Source organism: Drosophila obscura, unplaced genomic scaffold (genome assembly GCF_018151105.1).
Source record: "Drosophila obscura isolate BZ-5 IFL unplaced genomic scaffold, ASM1815110v1 contig_1, whole genome shotgun sequence".
NCBI classification, from domain to species: Eukaryota; Metazoa; Arthropoda; class Insecta; order Diptera; family Drosophilidae; genus Drosophila; species Drosophila obscura.
In genome coordinates this window covers 5,251,687-5,275,637 of record NW_024542679.1, presented here as the reverse complement: position 1 = coordinate 5,275,637, position 23,951 = coordinate 5,251,687, and the positions used below count along the sequence as shown (strand labels likewise).

The following is a 23,951-nucleotide window of genomic DNA, read 5'->3' as shown; positions in this document are numbered from 1 at the left end:
TCATCATTTGTTATGCCTCCTTCTCCTCCTCCTCCTCCTTCTCCTCGTTTTTTTGTAATTTTCCCATTTTCACTCATCAACGCCAACGTCATCTGAACAGAAGCCAGCAGCCTACCGCCTGCCTGCCATTGTGTGGGCGTGGTAGTGGCATGCCGGCAGCGTGAGCTGCAACAACAATAACCACAACACAGCAGCATCAGTGGCAGTGGCAGTGCCAGTTGATGGTAGCGTAGCCATGGTAGGTGCCGCATCTGCTGCGGTTTTTGTGTGTGGAAGGAAGTAGGTTAGTGGCTCACTCGTCAGCCAAATGAATGATGGAGTAACTGCAGCAAACTGTGTGGCCCTGCTGTTGATGGAAACTTTTCATTTGAAATGATGTGGCAGGCCATCAGCCAGGCAGCCTACTTGGTCCTTTGTGTGTGCACTGCCCGGGCAATTGTATGGTTAATTGAAATAAAAATGAGACTAAAAGTGAAAGCATGAAAAGTTGCCCCCTTTTGGCACAGGTGTGGCCGCAAATTGGAGCACACGCCCCACCCCACGGACACCCCCTGGATACTCGTGTGTGGGGAATGTACGTGCACTATTTATAAATATTAACCTGGTTTGTGGCTGCTGTTCCCGGTCCAGATCCCGACTACGAATCCGCTTCCGCTCCTGGTCAATGTGATTCAAACCCGTTGTGTTTGAATACTCCATGGATTGCCGGCCCTCCAAGGGGCTGGCTGTTGTTGTGTGCAATCACTAAAATACATTTAAGCAGCTGCTCTCACTCAAGTTCTGGCACAAAAACAAACTCTCTCCCTTTTAGCCACAGAACGCAACCGAATCCGCACGAGAAAACTCTTACACGCAACGCCTAAAAGATGCCATGGAAAATTTCACTTTCCTTTCTGCCTGTGGGTGTGTGAGTGTGCATTTGTGTTAGTTAATTATTTAAAGCTTTTGTTGTATATTTTTAGTGATTTTTGATTAGTTCTCCGCACGTTTGTTCCCTTCACTGGAATTAATTGTCTTTGGGTGCCTTCGCCATTGCGGAAATGCTGTTGCCGTTTGGCTGGCTGCCGTCATAACTGGCATGGAAAACTGTAAATCGGCTTTTGGACACTGCAGCTGCAGTTCTGCCGCTGCCTCCTGTGTCTCTGTCTGTGGGGCGACCGAGCGACCGACCAGCCTCTGGGCCCGAAAAGTACCGACGACTACGACTACGTCCTGGTCGTACGACAGCGCCAGCGACAGGACGACGGCGACAACAAAATGCAGCAAAACAAAAAAAAAACACACACACACACACACAAGAAAACTTTTTAAAGCTGCAGCAGCACCAACAGCAACAACAACAACCACAACAGGGAGGGGAGCCACTGGCTATGGCACAGGATGTACCAACAAAACAATCACATGGCTCGGTGCAAGCTTGCCGCAACGGCAACGACAACGACAACGGCAGCGCAGTGGCAGCGGCAGCAGCAACAACAGCAACAGCAAAAGCAACGTCAGCAGCCCCAACTGAAATGGTGCCGCAAAAACATAAACAGAGAGCCGAGCCCCAAAGCCGGTGAGAGACGGGCCAAAAGAGAGACATCGCCTTGTGATGGGAGGCAAGCAACAAAATTGGGAATTTGCAAATAGAGTATGAAGCAAAACAAAAGAATATTATTATTAATGGGACATCTTTTAAAAACATAAACACTTCAAGGAATATTATATTATTTTCTACAAATTTAACACCATTTTGTGGCTCTCTTCGAGGGGAATTCTCACGCCGGCGCTCTGCTACATCGCCTCGCGGTCTGCCTCTGCCCACGCGAGCTGCACAAAATCGCGTGCATGAAAATGAAACCAGGTCAGGGACGTTTTGCTCACGTTACCCGACCGTACCGCGTCCCCCCCCACTCCACCCACTCCAGTGCAGGCAGAAAGCTTCGGTTGCGAAGGAAAAGCTGTACCCGGAGTAAGTGGTTTGTACCGCCTTTTTGTAGGTACATACATCGTTTATTTAATTAATTAGTAACAAATATAATTCTGTATAAATACGATCCTAACATTCATCGAACTTAAAATGTACGACAAAATCGAGCACTCGGACAGAGAACATCATGGAAAATCATAAGAAACGAAGGTGAGACACAAGAAACATAAATTCTAGTCAGAGAATAGTACAAGAGCAACGGTAGCCGTAAGGGGGATTCCGCTCGGCTGCTTTCGGTTCGAGTTTCGGTTAGGTTCAGTTAGACAAAGTGGTAACACAAAGTGGTATTAAAATTAGTTGGCAAAACACGTTGTAAACAAGGCACATTTTGGCTTATTAATCGCGGCTGCAATTCAACGCTTCATCTTCTCCAGAATGGGCACAACCATGTCGAACTTGGGCCGCTTGCCCGGATCCTCGTTCATGCAGATCGAGATTAGTTTGGACATGTGAGAAGAGGTGCCTGGCGGAATTTTCACGCGCAGTCCCTCCAGGGCAATCTTCATGCCGCACTCCATGGGCGACCATTCGGCGAAGGGCACCTCGCGGGTGGTCAGCTCCCAGATGAGTATGGCAAAGCTCCACATATCGGAGGCCTCCCAATTGCGGTCCGCTGACTTGCGCTGCAGTGCCTCTGGCGACATCCATGCGGGCTGGTAGATGCGCCCCTTCTCCTGGAACGAGAACTTGGCATCGCCCATGTTGATCCGTGCCGTCAGATCCTCATCGATCATCACATGATGGCTGTTCAGATGATATGTGGGTATGATCCTCTCCAGCGAATGGAGGAAGGCCATGCCCCGGGCAATATCCAGAGCAAAGCTGACCGCCTGGCTGGTGTCCACCACCACACCGGTGGCTCCATGCAGCAGGTTGAAGAGCGATGACCGTGGCATATACTAAAACAAAATCGAATTTTCTTCCTTCATCATAAAAGCAGAATAGACACACAGACTCACCTGGCTAATCACCACCAGGTTGGGTGGCGAATTGCAGGCTCCGATGATGGGTAAAATGTTTGGATGCGAGAAGATGCGCAGCTTGGGGAACTCCTCGTTGAAGTCACGCGAGATGCGCGGCGTGCACTGACGCACGCCCAGAATCTTGGCCACCACATCGTTCTTCTGCCAGCGTCCCCTCCATGTCTCGCCCGAGGCAGTCACCGAGAGCTTGGTGTGCAGGTCCAGGTCCCCCATGCTGATGCCCTTGAAGCGCGAAAGCGTGGCATCTCGCGACCTAGTCTTCATGCCCTGCCAGCTTTGCTCCTTGAAGCTAATGACCTTCATTTCCTGGCCATTCCTTTCGGCCAAATCCTGGATACGCTTGCCCAGGCTCGGCTTTGCCTTGTCAATTGGCGTGTGCCCGTCCTTGTTGGCAATAGAGACCAGCGCGCCAGCACTGAGCAGATCCTCGCAGATCATGTCATAGCCCCAGAAGCAGGCATAATGTAAGGGTGTGTTGCCGTGCTCATTTACGGCATTCACATCGGACTTTTCACGCAACAACTAAAAGGGAGGATCAGTTTATCACAATTGTATGGTTTAAATGTTTTGTCGTCTGCTGCTCACCATCTGGACAACATCGCGATGACCGTGAGCGGCAGCCAAATGGAGTGGGATGTCATCCCCCATATTGGTGGCATTGACACGGGCGCCGCGCTGCAACAGGGTCTCCACCAGCTTGGCGTGCCCCTCCTTGGCCACCCAGTGCAGAGGACTGAAGCCATGATCGTCTCTGGAACGAAAGTCAATATAAATATAAACTCAAATTGTGTGGGAAGCAGGTCTTTATGCTGGCCGACGACTACTAGGTGTTGTTGTTGCTTTTTGATATGTATGCGCTTCGGTCTGTTTACACAACGCAAGAATAAATCATGACGTCACTGCCAGACTCTTCAATGGCCTGCCATTATATGGCATGGGGCGGATAAGTGGATGAGTAACTTTAAATTCCTTCGCAAGGCGTATGCTCCCACCATTTTTAGTGCTGTTTCTCTGCAAATGGGAAAGTATTCAACAGTTATTTGTTTCTTTTTACCCCAGATTCATGTCATGTTCCGTCTCATCCAGCCATAGGCGCACTTGAATCGAGTTGCCCTCGCGGCACCAGTGGAATATATCCTCCATTTCTAGCCTTCACTCGTTTATTCTGCTCTGTGTCACTGTTTTAGCAAGCAATGGAGCCTTAATTACATCTAGAAACGCTTAAAAACTATAAAATTCCAGCAGTTGGGTGTAGAAATTGCACAAAAAACAAATTGACAGTGTGACCGCGGATGTATCAAAATACCACTCTTCCTTCAGAAATATACTAAAGATGGCACGGCCAATGGCAAAACTGAAATGGTATTTATTTTTTGGCCGGATGGTATTTTTTATCGTTATCGTCACGGTCACGCTGGTTGTCGGGCAACAAAACGTGCGCTTTATTTCTTTTTGAAAATACACAATTTCTTAGCGAAATAATATACTTTTCGCAGCCTTAAAATGAAACTCAGCACCTACAATTTCCTTACATCGATGGCCATTAAGGGCGTAAAGGTTGGCTTTCCCCTGAAACTGACGGTGAGTGCTGGAATCTGGGGTGCCTCGTATTGATTGTTTCATGGAATTATGGTTTCCCATATAGATTAACAAAAAGGAATTGGTGGAGACTGAATTCAACCCCACGTTTGTGGAGCGACTTCTGCCCAAGCTGGACTGGTCCGCTGTCTATGGAGCTGCACAGGTGGTAAGTATAAATACTGCACTTGGAGAATATTATTCATTGTCATAATTTGGCACACAGGCGGAACTTGCTGATGACATACCCGCTGTGCAGCCAGAGAGTATAGCCGACAACGAACAGCTACTGCAGAAGCTGCATCATCTTCTCTTCGAAATCGACGTGCTGGAGGGCCAGTTGGAGTGCCCTGAGACGGGGCGAATCTTCCCCATCACTGACGGAATCCCCAACATGCTGCTCAATGAAGACGAAGTCTAAATCCGCCCATTTCTGCTCTTCTGTATCATAAACCTAACCAGCTAGGCCTAACATACGATTAAGATAGTTTGCTAGTTTTAATCTCAGTTTATTTTCCGAGTGTCAAAGTTTTTACACTAAAAAATAATTGGAGCTTGGATGGAATGTGTTTTTGGTGTGCGTGTGTCTGTGGATATACTTACTCATGGAGCGTGTTGGGTAGGGGGAACAAGTAGATCAAAAATGTTTCACGACACATACAAAAGATTAGTCTGCATTTCTGGAGGGTTTTGTGCATTGCTATTGATTAAATGTCTTCGCTTGCTGTTCTTTTTGGCACTCTAGAGGAGACTGTTGGGAACTGTCCGCCGGTCTAGTTGCATTTGATGTTGGGACTCTTGTTGCTTCCCTGAGCATAGATGCTGCCCTTGGCCAGTCCCGCCTTGGCTCCCTTGCACAATTCCGTGTTCCTGCCGGTTGTCTTGTAGGTGCGGTCGCTCAACAGACTGCCATCCGGTCCCTGGGTGGGCTGCTTGTGGATGAGCGTGGTATTGGGACCATTCCAAGTGACGTAATCAGCTCTAAAAGAGAAGACCCATGAGAATGTATCTATGTAAACTATGATGTGGGGGCACTTACAGTAGTAGGTTTTCATCTGCTCCTTTGGTGAGCTGCGAATTGGCACCCAGGGTGGCCATGCGTTCGATTATGGATTGAAACTCCGAAGAATCCGAATTGTGGGAATTGCCAAAGGTCGTGGACTGCTGTCGATGTCTGTTGGGGCGAGTGAGATCTTCTTTAAAGACATTTGGCAACGAATAATCATGATAATTCTAGAGTAGTAGTACGTTAGGATTACTCATTCCAAAAGAAACTAGAGAAACCAAAGAAAACGAATGAACTAAATGAGGATCAGCTGGAGTCGGAGGCTCTCTACGTCGCATGCGAATTGAGTTCCGTTCCGTTCAAAAGTTCAAAAGAAAACAACACATGCGCCTCGGTATTATTTTACAGAGCGAAACGGTTACAGTAACGGTAATGGTAATGGGGGCATACGCATACTTCAGTGAATCGTTTTTGGTGCGCGCGCGACTTTCAATTGCCTTCGCTATGGATGAGGAGTTGGAGTTGGTGTTGGCCGATGCCAGCGATGATGACGTCATTGATGTTGAATAGGAGGAATAGGAGCTAGCATTGCTATTGCTATTGCAGTGGGAATTGTTGCCATGCAGGTAGCCGCTGATGCTGATGCTGCAGTTCTTGCTACTATTGTTCAGATTGTTGTAACTGTTGGTGTTTATTGTTGGACTGAAGCTACCGCAGCCACCGCCAGCGCCGCTTGATGCTCGGGCCAGGATGCTCTTGGTGGTGAGGCGTTCGTAGCAGGGCTGCAATGTGGGTGACTGTGCGGGTGAGACATATGAATGCGACGTGGATGCACTGGAAATGGATGACAGTGGCTTTGTGGCCTCCTTCTCCTCCTCCTCCTCCACCGACGCCTTCACACCCCTGTACCCCTCCATTGTGGGCGTGTAGTGGCGGTGATCTAGGATGATCTGTGTGGTGGCCGTCGACGGTGTGGTGACATTGATGGATGGCAAAATGTGGCGCTTGTGTGGTGGCTTCGGTGCACAAGCAGATGCGACGGATGTGGGTGCTCTCTCCACAACCACCGTGAGAATGCTGGATGATGATGATGATGATGATGGCATGACGTTTGTTTTTGGTGGCAGACGTGGCAGCGCGCAAAGCAAGCGAAAAATGTGTGTGTTGGATTCGGGGGAATCAGTTTCGATTTCGGTTTCGGTTTCAGATTTTTGGTTTTTGTCAAAGGCAGCAACAAAAGTTCACAGAGAAAATAGGCAATCGATTAACAAACGGATAAAGCAGCAGGGCAAAGAGGAAAAGAGAGGTGGGTGGGGTGGGGTGGAGTGGGGTTTGGTAAGCAGGGAGAGGGGTGACTAGCCGGAAAAGCTACCTGTCTGTGGCATGACCATCCACCTGCTCGCTTCCCACGACCTTTGCCAGATCCAGCTGCTTGGGTTGCGTAGCGGCATGCTTCTGGTCTCGTTGCTCATCCTCGTCCTGGACAATCTGCAGTATCTGTGTGGCCCGATCCTCGGCATAGTTCACCGACTCCAAGGCCATCAGAATGATGCGCTCGGCAATCTGTGGATACTTCTCCTTCAGCTGCGTTTGCACTACAAAATGGAGGAACATAAATGAATAAAAAGCCATTTAAATGTTTATCACCACAACTCACTGTTGGCCTTCTCCTCGTCGGTGTACTCCTTGGGGCGCAGTGGAATGTGCTGCGTGGCCAGATCCCCGCTTGGGTGCTCCGGGGGACGATTGTTGGGCTTGTGCGGCTGCTGCATGTCCCGCTTCGTGTAGCCCAGGGAAATAAGTTTCTCCGAGGCAAACTGCACATTGTTGTCCGCATTGGCAAGGATGTCCAGCAGAAGCATTTCATCCGCCTTGGGAAATATGTTCTTCATGTATCTAAGGGACAGGGAGACAGAGTGGATTACTTTAAGAAGTCATAAATCCCTTTTTAAACTACTTCTAGCTACTACACGAAATGGAGAGATGGGGAGGCTCATCCAACGGCCAGGGGCGAACCTTAATTTCATTTTGGGCGACGAGTGCGGCTTGGGCGAACTGCGCCACTGCGGTGATCCATGCAAAGCCGGCGGCACAGCACCTGGGGGTGGGACTTGGGCCAAGTGGCCACCGCTTTGCATGCTCATGAGACTACCAAAACGGCCGCCTGGCAGGGGACTGGCCGTGCGAGAGGTGCCTCGACTGGCCGCCATCTCCAGGCGACGCGCCGGTGGTGTCATATAGAAAGCGGAATTGCTGTGGAACAGATGCCGCTGTGCGGGTGGCGTCACAAACGGCCCGGGCATCGTCACCGGATGCTTCTCCACCTGCAATGCGCTGATGACGACGGCCTCGCTATTGTAGTAGCTGCAGGTGGGGTTAGTAAGCGTGGAAACATAATGGAGGCGATTCGTGTGCGGTGGGTTAAGTGGGTGCAGGAAGCGGCAGCGTGAGAGAAGACAGAGACAGAGATGTAAGTACGGAGGATTAGCATGAAAGCGTGGGGTGGGGCACAGTCGGGGAGGTCTTACCGCTTCAGCAGCAGGCGAATGTGATTCTCGCCGGCTGTGGGGAACATGTTCTGGATCTTGGCCACCACGCCATCCGCTTCCGTTTGGTTGGTGAATGAGGTCTCCTGAATGGTCGAGCGCCTGGACATGTTGCCACCCAGGCGGGTGCGTTGAAAGGGCAGCGGCGAAGACATTTCCTGGCAAGCAGCTGTTATTATGCGAATCCCACGGCACTGCAATGGCCACTTACCAAATGTCCCTTGGATGAGGCCGACAGCAGCGGACTCGTCGATATGTTGTGCAGTGTGGACTGCTCGCGCTCCTGAAAGGCCCTGACAGCCGTCAAACTGTGACTGGGGTAGACGTGATACGGCGAACTGTTGTGCGAGGAGGTCTGCGCCGTGCTGACCATTTGCTGGAAATGCGAGTGTTTAGCGGAAAATCAATAAGCTGCACTTTACCTTCTTCTCACCTGCAAGGCTATCGACTCGGTGGAGCAGCGCTCGTTCTGCAGCTGCTTGTAACTGCGTCCGCGCGGATCCTCCAGCTGCATGGCCTTCGTCAGATAGTTTATATAATAGCTGCAACGACAATCATATGGCAGATGGCAGATGAGCTTGGCACAGGCCGCTAGGAGACACAAAGTTTCCGCCAAAAGTGAAAAGTGCAAACCAAAGGCCATCCGACTGACCTCCTGCCCACAGCCACCCAGCGACGGGACAGTCGGGACAGTCGAAAGCTTCCCGATGATGCAGGCCAAGGGTTGATTTCTGCCGCCGGCCGGCGGCGCTTCGTTTGGTGGTGGATTTCCTCCACAAGTTGATGGCACTTTTGGGAGTTTTGGACAGGTAAGGAAAAAGGGTAAAGCTCCGGACTCCTCTTAAAGACCGGCACGTGCCAAGTAGCTGCCAAAAGGCGGACGCCCAGTCGTCATCCTCATCGTTGTCGTCACATTTGGCAGGCAATCTTGCCTCTGATTGCAGCTGGGTGTGTGTGTGTGTGTGTGGGCATAAAAGATGAGCGAGCTGTCGTCTCTGGCTAAGTGGCCACTTGAATTAACGTAGTATATGACAGTCATTCTTTGGGCTTGTTGCTTAATTTCACAAGAGCCGCCAAAGAAGTCAGCGGCAGAGGCACCGTGCACCGAGCACCGTGCACCCCGCCGTGGGCATCTGACGATGCGGAAGTGACACAATTTATGCAGCTATGCTAAAAGAAGGCCAATTGGGGTTTCTGAGGAGCGCCCCAAGTATCCCTGAAGAGATGTGTTTGACACTCGAGGACTTTGCACAAGTAAACAAGAAGTGGGCTTTAAAGTACCAGAACAACTTTATGTGTGTATCATTGTTGAAGGGTTTTAATGGAGATTTTTCCTTAATTTATGCTTTAAAAAAGACCCCTCCTCAGTCAATGCACTCCTTAACAGAACATTATCGTAAACCGTATATCGTAAAACATTCCGTTCGGGAAGCATCCTCATGCCACTTGACATTTTCAAGTCCCTCCAAACAACAGTTACAGTAACTTTATATCCCTCGAAAGCACATACCATACCACCCATCGTTGCCGTTGCCGTTGCCTAGCCAAAGGCCATTAAATTTCCCCGCTGGGAAACTGGGTACAGTCGTGTGGTGGAACGCGAGGAAAAGCGCCAAAGCACCAACCAAACAAAAATAACATTTCTCCACTCACAAACAGATTTATCTTCGTTTTGTTGTCTCTTTTTAATGCAGGCATAAATATTTATGACATTTTGAATGACATGTATGTATGCTGGTACATACTTAGTATATACATTTGTATGTATGTATGTGCACTCCCGTAGCTTACCAATTTCCCGTTGTTTGATCGTATTTGCAGTCCCAGCCGGGCGGCAGCTTCTGATAGCCGCTTGCATCGCTCATTTTGAATGCACGAATACGTCCACGATAGAGATGGAGATACACAGATGCACGGATACAGATACGAATGCGAATGCGAATGCTGTTGTGGTTTTACGAGTATTTTTTTGCTCAATATTTATGGGCTTTTAAAGTCGAATTCACAGCTTGTTTGCCAACTGTCTGCAACCCCGAAAAACTTGGCTGGCTGGCTGGCTGTCCTGGCTGTATTGCCCTTGCCACTCGAGCTTTGTAGTTGCCTTTGTTGCCGTTGCGGCTATTGGGGGTTGATACGCCGCCACCACCACCACAAGCAAAGTTATTTTTGTTTACAAGGCGGAGCCGGGAAAAAAAACAAACACACACACACACAGGATGGCGTGCCTTCAGTGGCGAGGTGGGTGGGAAGTATTCCTCTTGCCAGTACGTAGTACGTATTTATGCACAACCTCGCGAGCCAAGCTTTCACCGTTAACTGTGAAAATCACAGTTGCGTCGCAATGAAGGTTCCAGATGCTGCGCGGAGAGAGCTTTTGAGCTCCACCACCCAACCACCCGTTGTAGTACTCGGAGTCAGTGTTGGAAATCGACAGTGCCTGGCCACATGTAACGGCATTCATTTGCTCGGTCTGTAGAAAGCTTTGCCATAACTTTCAACATGAACAATCTCGTCTGATTTGGCATTGTTCGGCTCAGATCAGATCAGATCAGAAACAGAGTAAATTTAGGCTGTCAGCAACAAAAAATCAATATTAAATCTTATACTAGTATTCCCGCTAAGTTATTCAAATAGAAATACACCAAAATGTCCGTGCCAACGGGTGGCGGGGAGCCCGAAATCCAGATAAAACGAATCACAACCGACTATCTGCAGGAAATGCAGAATGAGTTGGACAAGGAGTCCGAGGGGCCGCGCAAGCCCACAAAAGCCGAGAAGAAGGCTGCCCGCAAGGAGGCCAAGCGGCAGGAGTTGATAGAAGACAAGAAGCTGATTATGCGCGTGAGTACGGGTAGCTGCAAGCCGATCACAGATCTAATTACGGAACTAACATAGGATGCCCTGACTCGCGAGCTGGAAATGGGCAAGCGTATGGAGCAGAAGGGCACTGAGGAGTGGCACGAGATGTGCAAAGAGATCAAGATGAAGGATCTGCGGGAGGAGATCATCAGTTGGGGCGAGAAGGCCGAAAGAAATATACAGGGAAAGAACGATCACATCCAGATGCTGATCGAAGACATGACCCAGACCCAGGATCGCCATGTGCGCTGTTTCAGCAAGACTGTGGAGTTGATTGATCACATTAGCGACTGCTTCCACGGCATGATGGATGGGGTGCGGAATATGTACGATCAGGAGGCAGAGATATTGCTGAGGGACTTCTACGAAGAGGTGCAGCGCCGCACAGAGGAGGTGGACTTTATGCACGAGAACAGCGAAAACATTATACATGCCACGAACATAACCACGCGCGATCAGCTGAAGGAGGACTACACGATCTTCCTGGAGCAGCGGGACGATCGTGTCAATGCTGAGATTGAGAATCGGTTTCGCATACGCGATCAGGTCGTACTCCGGATGACCGATATGCAGCAGCAGCTGAACGACTTTGTGGAGTCGCTTCGCAGCACGGAGCTGGATGCCCACAAGTACGATAAGATCCGTTGGCTAACCGAGCGGCAGGCGGCCTTCATGGAGGAGTCACGCAAACTCAACTACGAGGAGCTGAAGAGCATCAACACAATGGGCGATCTGAACAGGGAGATGCTGCGCATTGAGGCCGAGAACAACTCCACTCTGAATGATCTTCGTCTGGAGTTTCAGTACTTTACGCGTGTGCGCAAGAAGATCGAGCAGAATCAGGAGCTGGATCGCGAGATAACCCATGAGAAGCTGCGAATACTAACGGGCGAGTCCTACGAAATAATAAAGGTAATTAATATCTCTTGTCAGTTTTCAGTTTTCAATTTAATTCCAATCTGAATCCACAGCAAATGGAAAAGCACGTGAAGAGTGGCGAGCTGCTGCTGGCGCTGTCGATCACCTGCCGGAAGCTGCAAACCGAGACGGAAAAAGTCATCCTGGGCGGTGAGATTGTCGATGAGACGGATCTGGGGGATGTTGACGAGCAGTTCATACTGCAAACACTGAATATGAAAGCTCATGTGGATATGACCGAAGCGGAGCTGGTCGAACAGAATAAAATGCTAAAGAACTTTTGGCGTCGCCAGGCCATGGTCGAGGCCCAAAATCTGCTCCTGCTTGAGGAGAAACATCGCCTGACCGAGCAGAACCAAGGCTACATAGATTTCATCAAATACATGAGCGTCACCGAAGATCCCGAAGAGCTGCGATCGGCCGTCAAGGTAAAGTCGTGCGACAATCAGCCAATGCCGCCGCATCTATTCGACACCAAGTGCAAGGACTACAAGTCGCGCAATGTCTGCAAGTCCAAGATAGCCCACAAGGAAGCCAAGTGGGATGCGGAGAAAACATTGAAGCAAGTGATGGAGCAATAATCACACACGACACCACACCACACCACACCACATCGAATTTCGCTCAATTAATAGCTGTACTCTATTATTTATTGCTCGTAATTAATATCATAATATCAAATATTTCATGGCAAAACAAATTGTTGCATATATGTAGTAGAACTACAACAGAACACCAACGGATCGGATATGTGGTCAGAACTTAGGCACTAAATAACGCTGTGCTTTGGTCAGGCAAAATGCAGAAGCTTCTCCAGCATACTATGGCAATGAATGACACAGAGGAGGCACGGTCGCCGTCTCCCTCGCTAGTTAAAGGCCAGCGGCTTAATGTTCAACTTGTCTGCCAAGGAGGCGCAGGTCTTCAGCTGATTATCCAGATACTGAATGCCGCCGGCAGCGTCAACGGACGCCATGTTCTGGCTCTCCTTGTCGCCAGCCAGCAGAACAGGCTTGCTGGGATCAGTCTATAAAGAGAGAACAAGCCCAGATTATTGTGTGAGTTAATATGGCGTTAGAAGTGGAAATGCTTACCGGCTCAACACCCCTGAGGCGGGCATTGAAATCGGTCATGCGCTCCTCAAAGTTGGGCGCGAAACAGTTGGGATCAACGGCAATGAAGACCTGGCCGAGATCTGCCGCCGAATCGGCACCAGCGTGCGTCCACTTGCGCACCTGCGTGGAGTAATGGGCACCGGACATGACGCCGGTAAGGATGTCCACCATGGCACCCAGACCGTAACCCTTGTAGCCGGAGGTCAACTCCGATCCACCCAAGGGCATCAGGCAGCCGGTGCTGAAGCCCAATTCGGCGTCGTTTGTGATGTTGCCATTGGGATCCTGGGCCCAGCCGTCGGGCAGAGCGGCACCCTTGCGGCGCTGGATCTCAATCTTGCCCACAGCCACGGCTGTAGTCGCCATGTCCAGCAGGAACTTGTCACCGTTCGTGGCGGGTGCGCCCAGGGAGAGGGGATTGGTGCCCAGAGCAGACTCCTTGGCGCGTGTGGGGGCCATCAGCGGCGACGTGTTCGTCATGGACATTCCGACGAGGCCCTGGTCCATGGCTCGGATGGCATACCAGCCGGCCATGCCGTAGTGGTTCGATCCCTTGGCACACACCCAGCCAACGCCCACTGCCTTGGCCTTCTTGATGGCCAGATCCATGCAGTAGTTGCCCACCACAGCGCCCAGACCATTGAGTCCATCCACCCAGGCGGTGGAGGGCGTCTCCTTTAGAATCTTGGGCTCTGCCCCGCCGTCCGTGGAGTTGATGGCCAGATCGTTGATGTACATCTCCAGGCGATTCATGCCGTGGCTGAAGTGTCCCCGATGATCGGCCGCCACAAGGAGATCGGCCTGGGCCTCGGCATGGGCCTGGGGCACCTTCACCGCCTTGAAGCAGTCGATCATGAAGCGCCGGGACTCGGCAACGGCCACCAGTTTGGGAGCAGAAGACGCCATGTTTCTGGTAGAACCTCTGAGCAGCGGAGCAAAGTCTGTGATAGAATTTAGATCGGAGCTGCTTTAGAATTTCTTGTGGTATCTTTTTTTTTGGTGGTGGGAGAGCGGAACGTGTGTGCTCTGATACGCGGCGTATACGCGACTGGAAATGAAATGGACTGAGGAGAGGCGACATAAGCAGTCGTCTAATTGTTCTGGCAATCTCTCACCCATACAGACGGGGCATACGATAGGCCCTAGGCGGTTGGAAACAGCAGGGGTGGCCGCGTCGGTTTGTTTTTCGCTTTTGGCAAACCCGAATTCCGCAGACTCGAAGAGAACGGGAACGAGATAGACGACTGATGTATGTACAAATGCTGATAAGCATAATGTTTGGTTTAGATTTAATACAATTTTCCAGTTTCTACCTGGCACATCCACATGGGCAGGAAAGATATCAAGAGATTGCGGCTCTCAACGCTCGAACAAGTTTTGCTTAGTGTTTTTTTTTGCTTCTCTGTTTTCGTCTATAGGGGGGCTCGCAAGTCTATACAAACGTATATCACTCACATATACATACATTTTTCTATAGTATATGTACACATATATTCATTCCCCTGCTTATTTATTATTTGTATGTTCTTTTTTTGTCGTTTTTGTTTCTTGTTGCGTGTGTGGGCTGGACGTAGTACGTCGTCTTGGCATAGTGTTTGCTTGCCTGGTAATGACCTTGAACTTCACTCATGGAAATTATTTCTGTATTTCTGTACGCTTGAATCAGCATTCGGATAGAAATGAATTAACATCGCAGCAAGTGTAGGAAGCGATGAAAGTGGGACTCTTGGGCACTTAAATTAGAGTTCATTGCTATGCCCGTGGGTTTGTTTTCCTAGAAGTACCCGCCCCAATGAATGTAATAGCGTTGACCTTACACAATAAAAGCGAATGTGATGGATGGATGGGCACAACATGTGCACATAAGCCCCACACTCAATGAGTTTAGTGATGGCTTTACTGGCTTTATCTTATCTTGTGTATTCCAGAGCCATCCAGCAGTGGGATCGACCAACAAACATATTCCCTGAACTTCCACTTAGTTCTAGAACATTTATAGTATGTGTCCGAGCAAAACCTGACTCTGTTTCCAGCTTAATGGCTTAAACACGACTTGGCTTGTTTCCTAACTGGCGAAATATAAATAGCCAGCTGTAGATCTGCTAATTTCTGAATATTTAGCCAAACTGTGCGGCCATCTATCGGCAGGAGACTGTCGGTCTGTCGCCTTCCTTATCTTATCAGCTTAACCTAGTCCAAAATATATTTTGAGTGCCCCGGAGGCTCTAATCAATCTGGGGTGGACGACGAGTGTGCTGGCGGTCAATAAGCAATAAATTATTGGGCAAGTAAACAACAAGTTGTATGCTCGATTTGCTCCGCCCATTAACACCGTTCTGAGTAATGGATATATTTGATCGATCCCCACTGGCTACAAGGGGGTGTTATAATATTGATTAAACGGCAATTGAACGCAAAACCAGTTTTCGATATCGGAGTAACAAGTGAAGTGCCTAATGCGCTTTCAACGAGGCAATCAAAATGCGATTAATAACTTGTGGAAGACCCAGCGACGCCACCGCTTCGAATCGAATTCCAAAATGTTTATTATTTTCAGATGACGAGACGCCAGCCCCCTTTTTGTTGTTCTTATACAACAGCCACTTGTTATGTGTGTGGTGTGTGTTTTTTTGGGGCTGTAGCTCATTAAGAAAACAGTCAAGCAACAAAAATTTATTTTAATTATAAATTTGTTTCTATAGTCGTTAAATATAACTCGTGGGAGGCATTATAAGAGAATTGGCAAAAAAATAGATGACAGAACGAAGCTAATATTGAAAAATTATCAGGGTTGCCAACCCACCCACAGTTCAAAAGGGGGGACAAGTGCGAGAGCAGGAGATTGTAGGTGATGGGGATTCATAATAAATCAACAATTGCACGCGTAGTTTGCATAATTAAAGTTCAAACTTACCGCCTGAATTTGCATTTGCATTTGGGACTGCCGCTGCTGCTGCTGCTGTTGTTGCATGCCGCCTACAGGAGGGGCGCCGTTGAAGCGTTTGAACGCACCGCCGATTGGCAGCACTGGCGTAGGCGTATGCCGCGTCGCCAGTGACCGCAGAACGTCTCAGAAAGCAAAACAATGTCAACGAAGTCATTGCAACAAATAAGGCAACAAAAAGCACAACAGGCAAGAACCAGGCACACGAATGGCAACCAAAACAGAACACAACAGAAGAGAGCGAAAACGAAAAAAACTAGTTGGAGATAAACGACTACTAACTACTACGTAATACGTAAGGTCTCAAGAGCAACAACCAATGGTGAGGTTGGGGGGAGAAACAGCTGACGTCGCTGCCGCTGCCGATGTCGGACGTGCGCTGCTTGCACTTTTTATTTATTCTCCGAGTGATTCAGAACGTTTTATCTCTTGCTCTCTCTCCGCGTTAGACTTTTGGGAGATTTACTCTGGAATAATTGCCCAAAACGCGACTCGCGAATGTTTCTGGCACGCCGCACAAGTCCTCAACTAACTACACAATTACTACGTAAAGTATTTAAATATTAATAACAAAAACACACAAATTTACGTAATTTGCACAATCAACGGAGAAGCAACAGCAACAGCAGCAGAGTGCCAATCAATTTACACGCCAAATCCCAGCAAAACTTAGGCTCCTCCTCGTCGTCGCCGTCGTCGTTGTCGTACGAAGCGCCAATCTGAACTGCCATGAACTGAATCCGAATCTGTGTGGCTATCGCTTTTCCACAACGTGCCCCCCATCGTTGTCGGGTTGATAGAAAAGTGGAAATTTAAATAAAACAAAACGAATCATAGCACCCGCGTGACATGCGTAGTAGAAATTCATGAAAGACAAAACCGATTCCAGCTTTTGGACCACTGCAAGACACACAAAATGAATCAAAATACAGTTATTTAATTGATAAATGACTAAATTCAAGCATATAAAAGCATAAACTATGGATTTTTCCAACCACTTGTTGTTTTTGTTTGTGTGTGTTGTTGTTTGTGCCAAAAGCTGTGTATATTTTCGGCAGTACTGTGAAACGCATTTAACTAGTGTTGTGTAGCGATCCTAACTTAGCAAAGACACACACCCACGCAAATGAAGCGCGTCATTTTTAAAATTGTGTGTTGTTGCTGCTGCTGCTGTTACTGCTCTGCCTTTTTCGCTTGTTTTAGAATATAATTAGTTACCAAATATGGTGATTTGTATGCACTACACCTGAGTGTGTATATCCAGAGTATATTTCATTTCACCTGCCGTACAATTAACGAATAATTTAAGTCATATTTATATTTATTTATGCAAGCAAATAACGCCAGTCGGCAGGTCTGACGGTTCGTTCGGTTGACTGCCCCTATTAGCACACAAGCCACAGATTACCTTTGACAGCGCCCCAGCCCACGCATCAGCGAGTTCTAAACCCATTAATCTATAACGTATCGTATCGCTGTGGTTATCATGCCTGCACATGTTCATAATTGGCAGAGTGACTGCTGATTATTGCGTTACAGCAACTTTGACAATTTTGGACGATTCCCAGATAACCTGTCGCCCATAGGGCTAACACAACCACAACACAGAGCAACTAAACAAAAACCAACAAAGCGATAAAAGCAAACACCATCACACACTCAGCACAGACATGTCATCATCACAACCATCACCATCATCATCATCATCGGAGAACCTGATGGGGCTTTCGCTCGGCGGCAGCGGTGGCACTTTCGCAGTCGCAGCGCATTCCACTGCAGAACGCCGGCCGTGCCAGACCATAGCGGGTCTCTCTCTCTCTTGATTAATAATCTCTATCAAACAATAGCTCGGGAAGGGAATCGTAGTAGTGGGTAAAACGGTCGAACATCTCCCAAATAAACAAGCATCAAACTATCCGCTAACTCTATTGAACCCACATACAATATTCTCATAAGAATCGAATGCGAGACGCGCTTGCTAATTGCTTTGTTTTCTGTTTGCCTGTTTGCCTGTTCTGTGGTGTTTGGTGCGGTGCTCGATTCTCGATTCTCGACTCTCCGTTTCCTGTTGGCGTGTTCGTGTTCGTCCCGTCCCAGTGCAGTCCGCAGACAAAACAAACAAATTTGAAAGCCATCAAAAGTTTCTATCGTGAATATTTCGACCTCGTCGCGAAAGTTTCTGCGTTTCTGCTGCGTGCACGTAAGTACAAAACTCATTTTTGGCATTGAGCAAGCAGCAACGCAACCAGCAAGCAGCCGAAAATCAACAGCCAACAATCAAATATAATTTCCGTTTAATTGCAGCTGACACAGTGGCTGCCACAGCAAAATGGCCACAGCGAATGTGAAGATCATCGAGTCGAAACTGGACATATTCCAAGCACCGCAGAGCTATGCATTGGCCCATTCCGTTGAGTCATCGTTCTCGGCCCTGCGCGGCACCCTCGCCTGGCAGGTTAGCCTCATATACGGGGATGTGGAGGAGCTGCGCCAGCGGCGGGTGGCGCGGGGCAATTGTGCCGTGCTGGAGCACAATGCACGATTTGTCTACTATTTGGTGACAAAGTCGAGCATCTACGATGCCGCCACATACGAGGACGTTCAGGCAGCATTGATTTGTATGCGAGAACATATGGTGAGTGTGAACACGATGGGCTGGCTTTCTCTTTCCATAGAGCATCGCCCAGTCGACGCTGGCATCAATGTACAGTTAATTTATTTGTACAACGAAATATTTATGCCGCCATTCGATCCACAGCGCAATCATGAAATCACCAAAGTGGCCATGCCGCGCATTTGCTGCGGCAACGATGGCCTCGACTGGAAGCAAGTGAAGCGCCTGATGCAACAGACTTTTGCCCACGGCGAGTATCCCATCGAGATTCTCATCTGCGAGCATGAGGACATGTCCAAGGAGGTAAGTCATTCAGAGGAGATGGTTGCAGCTGTAGTTACCAATCGAATCAACTCCTAGCTGGCTGCACCCAAGTGTCAGATTACCGAGGCCAAGGGCAATCTGTTCAGTGCGCCGGAAAACTTCGCCCTGGTCCACTCGGTCAGTGCGGACTTTGCCATGTGTGCGGGTATCAACTTGCAGTTCCGCTGCAAATTCGGCCAGGTGGATGAGCTGAAGAGGCAGCACAAGCACACGGGGAATGTGGCAGTGCTGGAGCAGGGCGGACGCTTCATCTACAACCTGGTGACCAAGGAGCGTAGCCACGAGAAGTGCACCTACACGGCCCTGTACTACGCGCTGCTGGCCATGCGCGAACACATGGTAAGAGGCTGAGACTCTGGACTGGAGACCGAAACTTGATCCTCACTCGAAAATTCCCCGTTTCAGAGGGAGAACAGCGTCACAAAGCTGGCCATTCCCCGGCTGGGGTGTGGCATCGATCGTCTGGATTGGCTGCGTGTCCGCAGCCTGCTGGAGCTGGTCTTCGCCGACGACAAAGTGGACATCATTGCCTTCTTCTACACTCCGCCCCAGATGGTCAAGGGCAGCATGAACATTGTCTGTCCCACCTGTCATCATATGAAGACCATACAGATACCGCGGTCAGTCAGCGCATCGCGTCAGTCGCTTCACCGGGAGAAGACTCCATTCTGAGAGGGGTCGAATCCAATCGGAATTGTATATATGTATGTACTCGAAATGGAATGGTTTGCATTGCATGGTAGTTGTAGCACCAAATGCACCGCCGCATATCTATGTAGTTGATAAGGAATAATACACCTAAGTGATTTTTGTTTGCACCTGAAAATGCATATTCTGTGGGTATTTATATTGTAAATTAATAAATAAATATTACGGCGCCCTAAGCTGCGCACATAACCAAAAACAGAAGTTTCGCTATACAGTAGGCATTGTGAATATCCCACTTGATTATCTTCTACTGTATCCAAACTGTAATTATCGACACACAAAAATGTATTGTCCTAAACTTTTAGAGCTACGCCAAGCATTTCGTCGCGGTTTTGTGGTCGGCATGGCAGGACAAGGCTACCAAATCAACGAAATTGATGGGGATCTCTTCTCGGCTCCCAAGACTCACTCGCTGGCCCATTGCGTGGGCGCTGATTTGGCCATGGCCGCGGGCATAGCTGTGAAGTTCAAGGAGGTCTACGGCAAGGTCGATGAGCTGCGTGCCCAGAAGGCGGCCAGCGGTGGGGTGGCTGTGCTCAAGGATAATAAACGCTACATTTACTATCTAGTGACGAAGCCGGAGAGCTGGGGAAAACCCACATACGAATCGCTGCAGTCATCTCTGGAGCAGATGCGCGAACACATGGTGAGTGGCTTACACTAACTATTCGATCTTTTCTGTGCTAATGAATCTTTAATCCCCTCTGGCAGCGCAAGAACAACGTAAAGCAGCTGGCCATACCGCGCATCGGGTGCGGCATCGATGGCTTAGAATGGGACAAAGTCAGCGGCGTGCTGGAGTACGTGTTCGGGCAGGAGCCGCTGGAGATTGTGGTCTACAACTTTGTGCCCTCGCCAAGCAATTAAGAAAAGTTCACTTACTACATTTAAAACATGATGCCAGTTTACTGTTTGACTGCACCTGGCACATAATTGTATACAACTAGTTCAATAGCATCCGATTGGAAAATCTCGCAGACCATTTCTTTCACTTTCATCCACGAGAGTCCGTCCAGGCCGCATCCAATGCGGGGCATGGCCAGCTTGTGCACATTGTGGGCCATCTAAAAGAGGGAAGAGGGCACAGTATGGGTGAACAAATTGGGGATGAAATTATGTATAGTTTCCACCTACCATATGCAGCCGCATGGCGGTCAAGGAGCTGTGGAGTAGCTGATAGGTGGGCTTGCCCCAGCTTGTTGGCTTGGTAACGAGATTGTAGACGAAACGCTCCTGATCCTTAAGGATGGCCACTCCACCCGGTTGGATATTCTGCCTCTGCAGTGTCAGCAGCTGACCAAATTTAGTGCTGAAGAAAGGCGTGAAATGGTTAATTTTGTGTGTCTGCAAAGGAGAATGTAGGACATACCGAAACTTGACAGCGATCCCTTTGCCCATACGCAAGTCGGCACCCACGCAATGGCACATGGAATAGTCGGCCTTAACGCTGAACAAGTCCCCGTTCACCTCTTTATAAACAAAACCTGACATTTCTACCAGTTTAATCAATAATTCCAGACGGCCTGTGGCTCTATATACAAAATTTTTGTTTCAATTGCGCGCAAAAATACGTGTTTACGCTTTGCAGCACCAAACAAACGGTACAAACAGCTGGTTGTGATATCATAATGCGAGCAACACCTTTACAACACTGCATCGACTGTATTGTATTTATGGTATATTCCTATAATTAATAGTAAATTGGTATTTTGTGGTATATTTTGCATTCAGACTGATAACAAATGAGTTTTATTTTCGAATTAATTGCCTCTTTGGTGCGCAAAATGCTGGAGCTGTTGCAATTCGGGGGCAAGACATTGACAAACACACTTAGAATCTATGTGAAGACAAACACTGGCCGCACGCTGACGGTGAACCTCGACCCGGAATGGGACATTAAAAATGTTAAGGAATTGGTGGCACCGCAGCTGGGACTGCAGCCGGATGAGGTGAAAATCATATTTGCCGGCAAGGAGCTAAGTGACGCAACAACACTAATGGTAGGCCAGTGGGTGACACCTTAACGACATACTTATCCCCTTTACTTTTAGTAGCAATGCGATCTGGGCCAGCAAAGTATATTGCACGCGATTCGCATGCGACCCCCCGTACGGCGGGAGAAACTTCCTTCAGCGACTCTGGAGGAGGAAGAGCCGACACTGACACCGACGGATGAAGCCTCCAAGCCGCTTAACGAAACCCTGCTGGACTTGCAGCTGGAGAGCGACGAGCGACTCAACATCACAGACGAAGGTGGGCAACAGGTGGTCTCCTCAAGGAAATTCTTACTAAACAGTGTCCTTATCTTCAAGAGCGGGTCCGTGCCAAGGCCCACTTCTTTGTGCACTGCGGGCAGTGCGACAAGTTGTGCAACGGCAAGCTCCGAGTGCGCTGCTCGCTGTGCAAGGGAGGCGCCTTCACAGTACACCGTGATCCGGAGTGCTGGGACGATGTGCTCAAGCACAGACGCATACGCGGCCACTGTGAGAGCCTGGAGATTGCCTGTGTGGACAATGCGGCTGGTGACCCGCCATTTGCCGAGTTCTATTTCAAATGCGCCGAGCACATCTCGGGCGGGGAAAAGGACTTTGCAGCACCGCTCAATTTAATTAAGAGCAATTTCAAAGATGTGCCCTGCCTGGCCTGCACGGATGTAAGGTCGGTTCAGACTGTTGCCTATGCTAGTTGAAATGCCCATTTATTTGTTCCTTTGTAGTGAAACAGTTTTGGTCTTCCCCTGCGCTTCCCAGCACGTCACGTGTATTGACTGTTTTCGGCAATATTGCCGTTCGCGCCTCGGCGAACGACAGTTTATGCCCCATCCGGACTTTGGCTACACCCTCCCCTGTCCTGCTGGCTGTGAGCACTCCTTTATCGAGGAAATCCATCACTTCAAGCTGCTGACACGCGAGGAGTACGATCGGTATCAGCGCTTCGCCACCGAGGAGTTTGTGCTGCAGGCTGGCGGCGTACTATGCCCCCAGCCGGGATGCGGCATGGGATTGCTCGTGGAGCCCGACTGCCGCAAGGTGACCTGTCAAAATGGCTGTGGTTATGTGTTCTGTCGCAACTGCCTGCAGGGCTATCATATTGGGGAGTGTCTGCCCAACGGGGGCAGTGCCAGTGCCCCCAACTCCTGCGAGTACGCCGTGGACCCTAATGTAAGCATTTTCTTGACACAAATCACTGTCTGATTGTGTAATCGTTTGCGTTCTTAGCGCGCGGCCGAGGCTCGCTGGGAGGAGGCCACCAACGTCACCATCAAAGTCAGTACCAAGCCCTGTCCAAAATGTCGAACCCCCACTGAGCGCGATGGTATGTGATGGAGCCAAGACGCAAGTCGACTGATTTACGTTCATATATCCCATGCCGCATATTTCTCTAATCTTTCAGGCGGCTGCATGCACATGGTCTGCACACGCGCCGGCTGTGGCTTCGAGTGGTGCTGGGTCTGTCAGACGGAATGGACACGCGAATGCATGGGGGCCCACTGGTTTGGCTGAAGCCAAGGATTCACCAAGTGCATCCTGGATCTGCTTTTATTCTGTGTGTTTCGTTTGTTGACTATTTCTAAATAAGGACCTACAGTAAAAACTGTTTGCGAGCAGAGCACCCTGTTTGTTGTCTACACAATCAATATCAGAAACACCCTTGACTGGGATCCGACTGGACTCGCGCCCATCTCCCACTCCCACTCTAACTCCATCTCCATCCTACCCCACTGTAATCCTCCGTTGCGTGCGCACACTTTGTTTACGTTTTTTTTTGTTTTGTTTTTTCACCCGTCACCTCCCACAAATATTTTGAGGGCTTTCCTCTTTGGGCTTAGTGTCGGAAGCATGCGGAAACCGCAACAAACACGTGCACTTGGCCACAGAGAGAGAGAGATAGCTGAGACTGCGCAGTGGCCCGGAGATGGGAGAGTTCTCAAGGAACTCAGGCGCGTAGCCAGAGGGGGGACACCATAAGAATTGATTTCGCTTTTAACGCGGTCTTGTCTGTTTGAAATATATTGGTAAGTTTCAGTGGCGAACCAAGGGATGTCTGCACCCCCAAATATAATCAATAGAGCTCCCCTACAGCCCATAGTCTGTCTGGAGTCCCTTACACGTGTTATCTTTCGGTTTGACTTTCCACCTTTTGGCTTATCGGTCATCAGGGGTCGAGGCCTGCCAAACCAGTGGCCAAATAATTTGCGGATAGCTTCGCTTAAAGCTCTGTCCGTGGCTGCCCCGGAAAGCGTGCTACGGCTTTACATATTGATGGCTATCCCGGACATCGATAAATCGAGCCTATACATACCTCGTGCCTCGTGTGTGCCTCATTCACGTTCACAACGTGGGAAACCCCCAAACGGGAATTTAGCCAACATTTTCCCTGCGCA

General features: G+C 49.2%; 10 protein-coding genes across 14 annotated transcripts in view; 5 read left to right on the top strand and 5 right to left on the bottom strand.

Moving 5' to 3' along the window:
* Positions 1-1,068, bottom strand: part of LOC111068542 (ecdysone-induced protein 78C) — a 38,505-nt gene extending 37,437 nt beyond the window's left edge. Inside the window, exon 1 of the mRNA XM_041593254.1 lies at positions 602-1,068. Coding sequence (XP_041449188.1) covers positions 602-699 — 98 coding nt within the window. The 5' untranslated portion in view covers positions 700-1,068. The remainder of the gene's footprint in view (positions 1-601) is intronic.
* A 910-nt stretch (positions 1,069-1,978) lies between these two features.
* On the bottom strand, positions 1,979-4,248 carry LOC111068531 (integrin-linked protein kinase). The gene is made up of 4 exons (XM_022358052.2): positions 4,010-4,248; positions 3,541-3,706; positions 2,932-3,477; positions 1,979-2,871 (listed from the first exon to the last, which is right to left on the bottom strand). Exons 1-4 carry the CDS (start codon positions 4,096-4,098, stop codon positions 2,326-2,328), a joined length of 1,347 nt encoding a protein of 448 aa, XP_022213744.1. The 5' UTR covers positions 4,099-4,248; the 3' UTR covers positions 1,979-2,325.
* A 100-nt stretch (positions 4,249-4,348) lies between these two features.
* On the top strand, positions 4,349-5,103 carry LOC111068532 (multifunctional methyltransferase subunit TRM112-like protein). Its single transcript, XM_022358053.2, has 3 exons — positions 4,349-4,536; positions 4,601-4,702; positions 4,760-5,103. The coding sequence occupies exons 1-3, from the start codon at positions 4,459-4,461 to the stop codon at positions 4,952-4,954; spliced, it is 375 nt and encodes a 124-aa protein (XP_022213745.1). The 5' UTR covers positions 4,349-4,458; the 3' UTR covers positions 4,955-5,103.
* Positions 5,008-10,390, bottom strand: LOC111068530 (probable serine/threonine-protein kinase tsuA). Of its 4 annotated transcripts, XM_022358047.2 has the most exons (10): positions 9,877-10,390; positions 8,519-8,627; positions 8,297-8,461; positions 8,068-8,243; positions 7,556-7,903; positions 7,197-7,435; positions 6,912-7,134; positions 5,996-6,616; positions 5,573-5,707; positions 5,008-5,514 (listed from the first exon to the last, which is right to left on the bottom strand). In XM_022358047.2, the coding sequence occupies exons 1-10, from the start codon at positions 9,948-9,950 to the stop codon at positions 5,307-5,309; spliced, it is 2,298 nt and encodes a 765-aa protein (XP_022213739.2). In that variant the 5' UTR covers positions 9,951-10,390; the 3' UTR covers positions 5,008-5,306. The 4 variants fall into 4 exon arrangements, with proteins under 4 accessions (XP_022213739.2, XP_022213741.2, XP_022213740.2 ...); XM_022358049.2 differs by lacking the exon at positions 5,996-6,616 and having other exon boundaries at positions 5,010-5,514; XM_022358048.2 differs by lacking the exon at positions 7,556-7,903 and having other exon boundaries at positions 5,010-5,514.
* A 211-nt stretch (positions 10,391-10,601) lies between these two features.
* On the top strand, positions 10,602-12,558 carry LOC111068505 (centrosomal protein of 290 kDa). Its single transcript, XM_022358001.2, has 3 exons — positions 10,602-10,926; positions 10,981-11,856; positions 11,916-12,558. Exons 1-3 carry the CDS (start codon positions 10,732-10,734, stop codon positions 12,441-12,443), a joined length of 1,599 nt encoding a protein of 532 aa, XP_022213693.1. The 5' UTR covers positions 10,602-10,731; the 3' UTR covers positions 12,444-12,558.
* On the bottom strand, positions 12,491-16,638 carry LOC111068507 (uncharacterized oxidoreductase YjmC). Its single transcript, XM_022358005.2, has 3 exons — positions 15,892-16,638; positions 12,957-13,918; positions 12,491-12,889 (listed from the first exon to the last, which is right to left on the bottom strand). The coding sequence occupies exons 1-3, from the start codon at positions 16,076-16,078 to the stop codon at positions 12,731-12,733; spliced, it is 1,308 nt and encodes a 435-aa protein (XP_022213697.2). The 5' UTR covers positions 16,079-16,638; the 3' UTR covers positions 12,491-12,730.
* Positions 16,379-19,729, top strand: LOC111068508. The gene is made up of 6 exons (XM_022358006.2): positions 16,379-16,468; positions 18,024-18,121; positions 18,226-18,556; positions 18,680-18,838; positions 18,896-19,198; positions 19,265-19,729. The coding sequence occupies exons 3-6, from the start codon at positions 18,251-18,253 to the stop codon at positions 19,529-19,531; spliced, it is 1,035 nt and encodes a 344-aa protein (XP_022213698.2). The 5' UTR covers positions 16,379-16,468; positions 18,024-18,121; positions 18,226-18,250; the 3' UTR covers positions 19,532-19,729.
* On the top strand, positions 16,383-20,543 carry LOC111068509 (ADP-ribose glycohydrolase OARD1). The gene is made up of 3 exons (XM_022358007.2): positions 16,383-16,468; positions 19,873-20,213; positions 20,279-20,543. Exons 1-3 carry the CDS (start codon positions 16,420-16,422, stop codon positions 20,432-20,434), a joined length of 546 nt encoding a protein of 181 aa, XP_022213699.1. The 5' UTR covers positions 16,383-16,419; the 3' UTR covers positions 20,435-20,543.
* LOC111068510 (ADP-ribose glycohydrolase OARD1) lies at positions 20,446-21,142 on the bottom strand. Its single transcript, XM_022358008.2, has 3 exons — positions 20,937-21,142; positions 20,702-20,876; positions 20,446-20,631 (listed from the first exon to the last, which is right to left on the bottom strand). The coding sequence occupies exons 1-3, from the start codon at positions 21,056-21,058 to the stop codon at positions 20,473-20,475; spliced, it is 456 nt and encodes a 151-aa protein (XP_022213700.2). The 5' UTR covers positions 21,059-21,142; the 3' UTR covers positions 20,446-20,472.
* On the top strand, positions 20,635-23,174 carry LOC111068506 (E3 ubiquitin-protein ligase parkin). 2 transcript variants are annotated; one of them, XM_022358004.2, is made up of 7 exons: positions 20,635-21,168; positions 21,299-21,567; positions 21,622-21,820; positions 21,880-22,225; positions 22,284-22,728; positions 22,786-22,882; positions 22,961-23,174. In XM_022358004.2, the coding sequence occupies exons 2-7, from the start codon at positions 21,310-21,312 to the stop codon at positions 23,068-23,070; spliced, it is 1,455 nt and encodes a 484-aa protein (XP_022213696.1). In that variant the 5' UTR covers positions 20,635-21,168; positions 21,299-21,309; the 3' UTR covers positions 23,071-23,174. The 2 variants fall into 2 exon arrangements, with proteins under 2 accessions (XP_022213696.1, XP_022213694.1); XM_022358002.2 differs by having other exon boundaries at positions 20,635-21,197.
* The last annotated feature ends 777 nt before the right edge of the window (positions 23,175-23,951 follow it).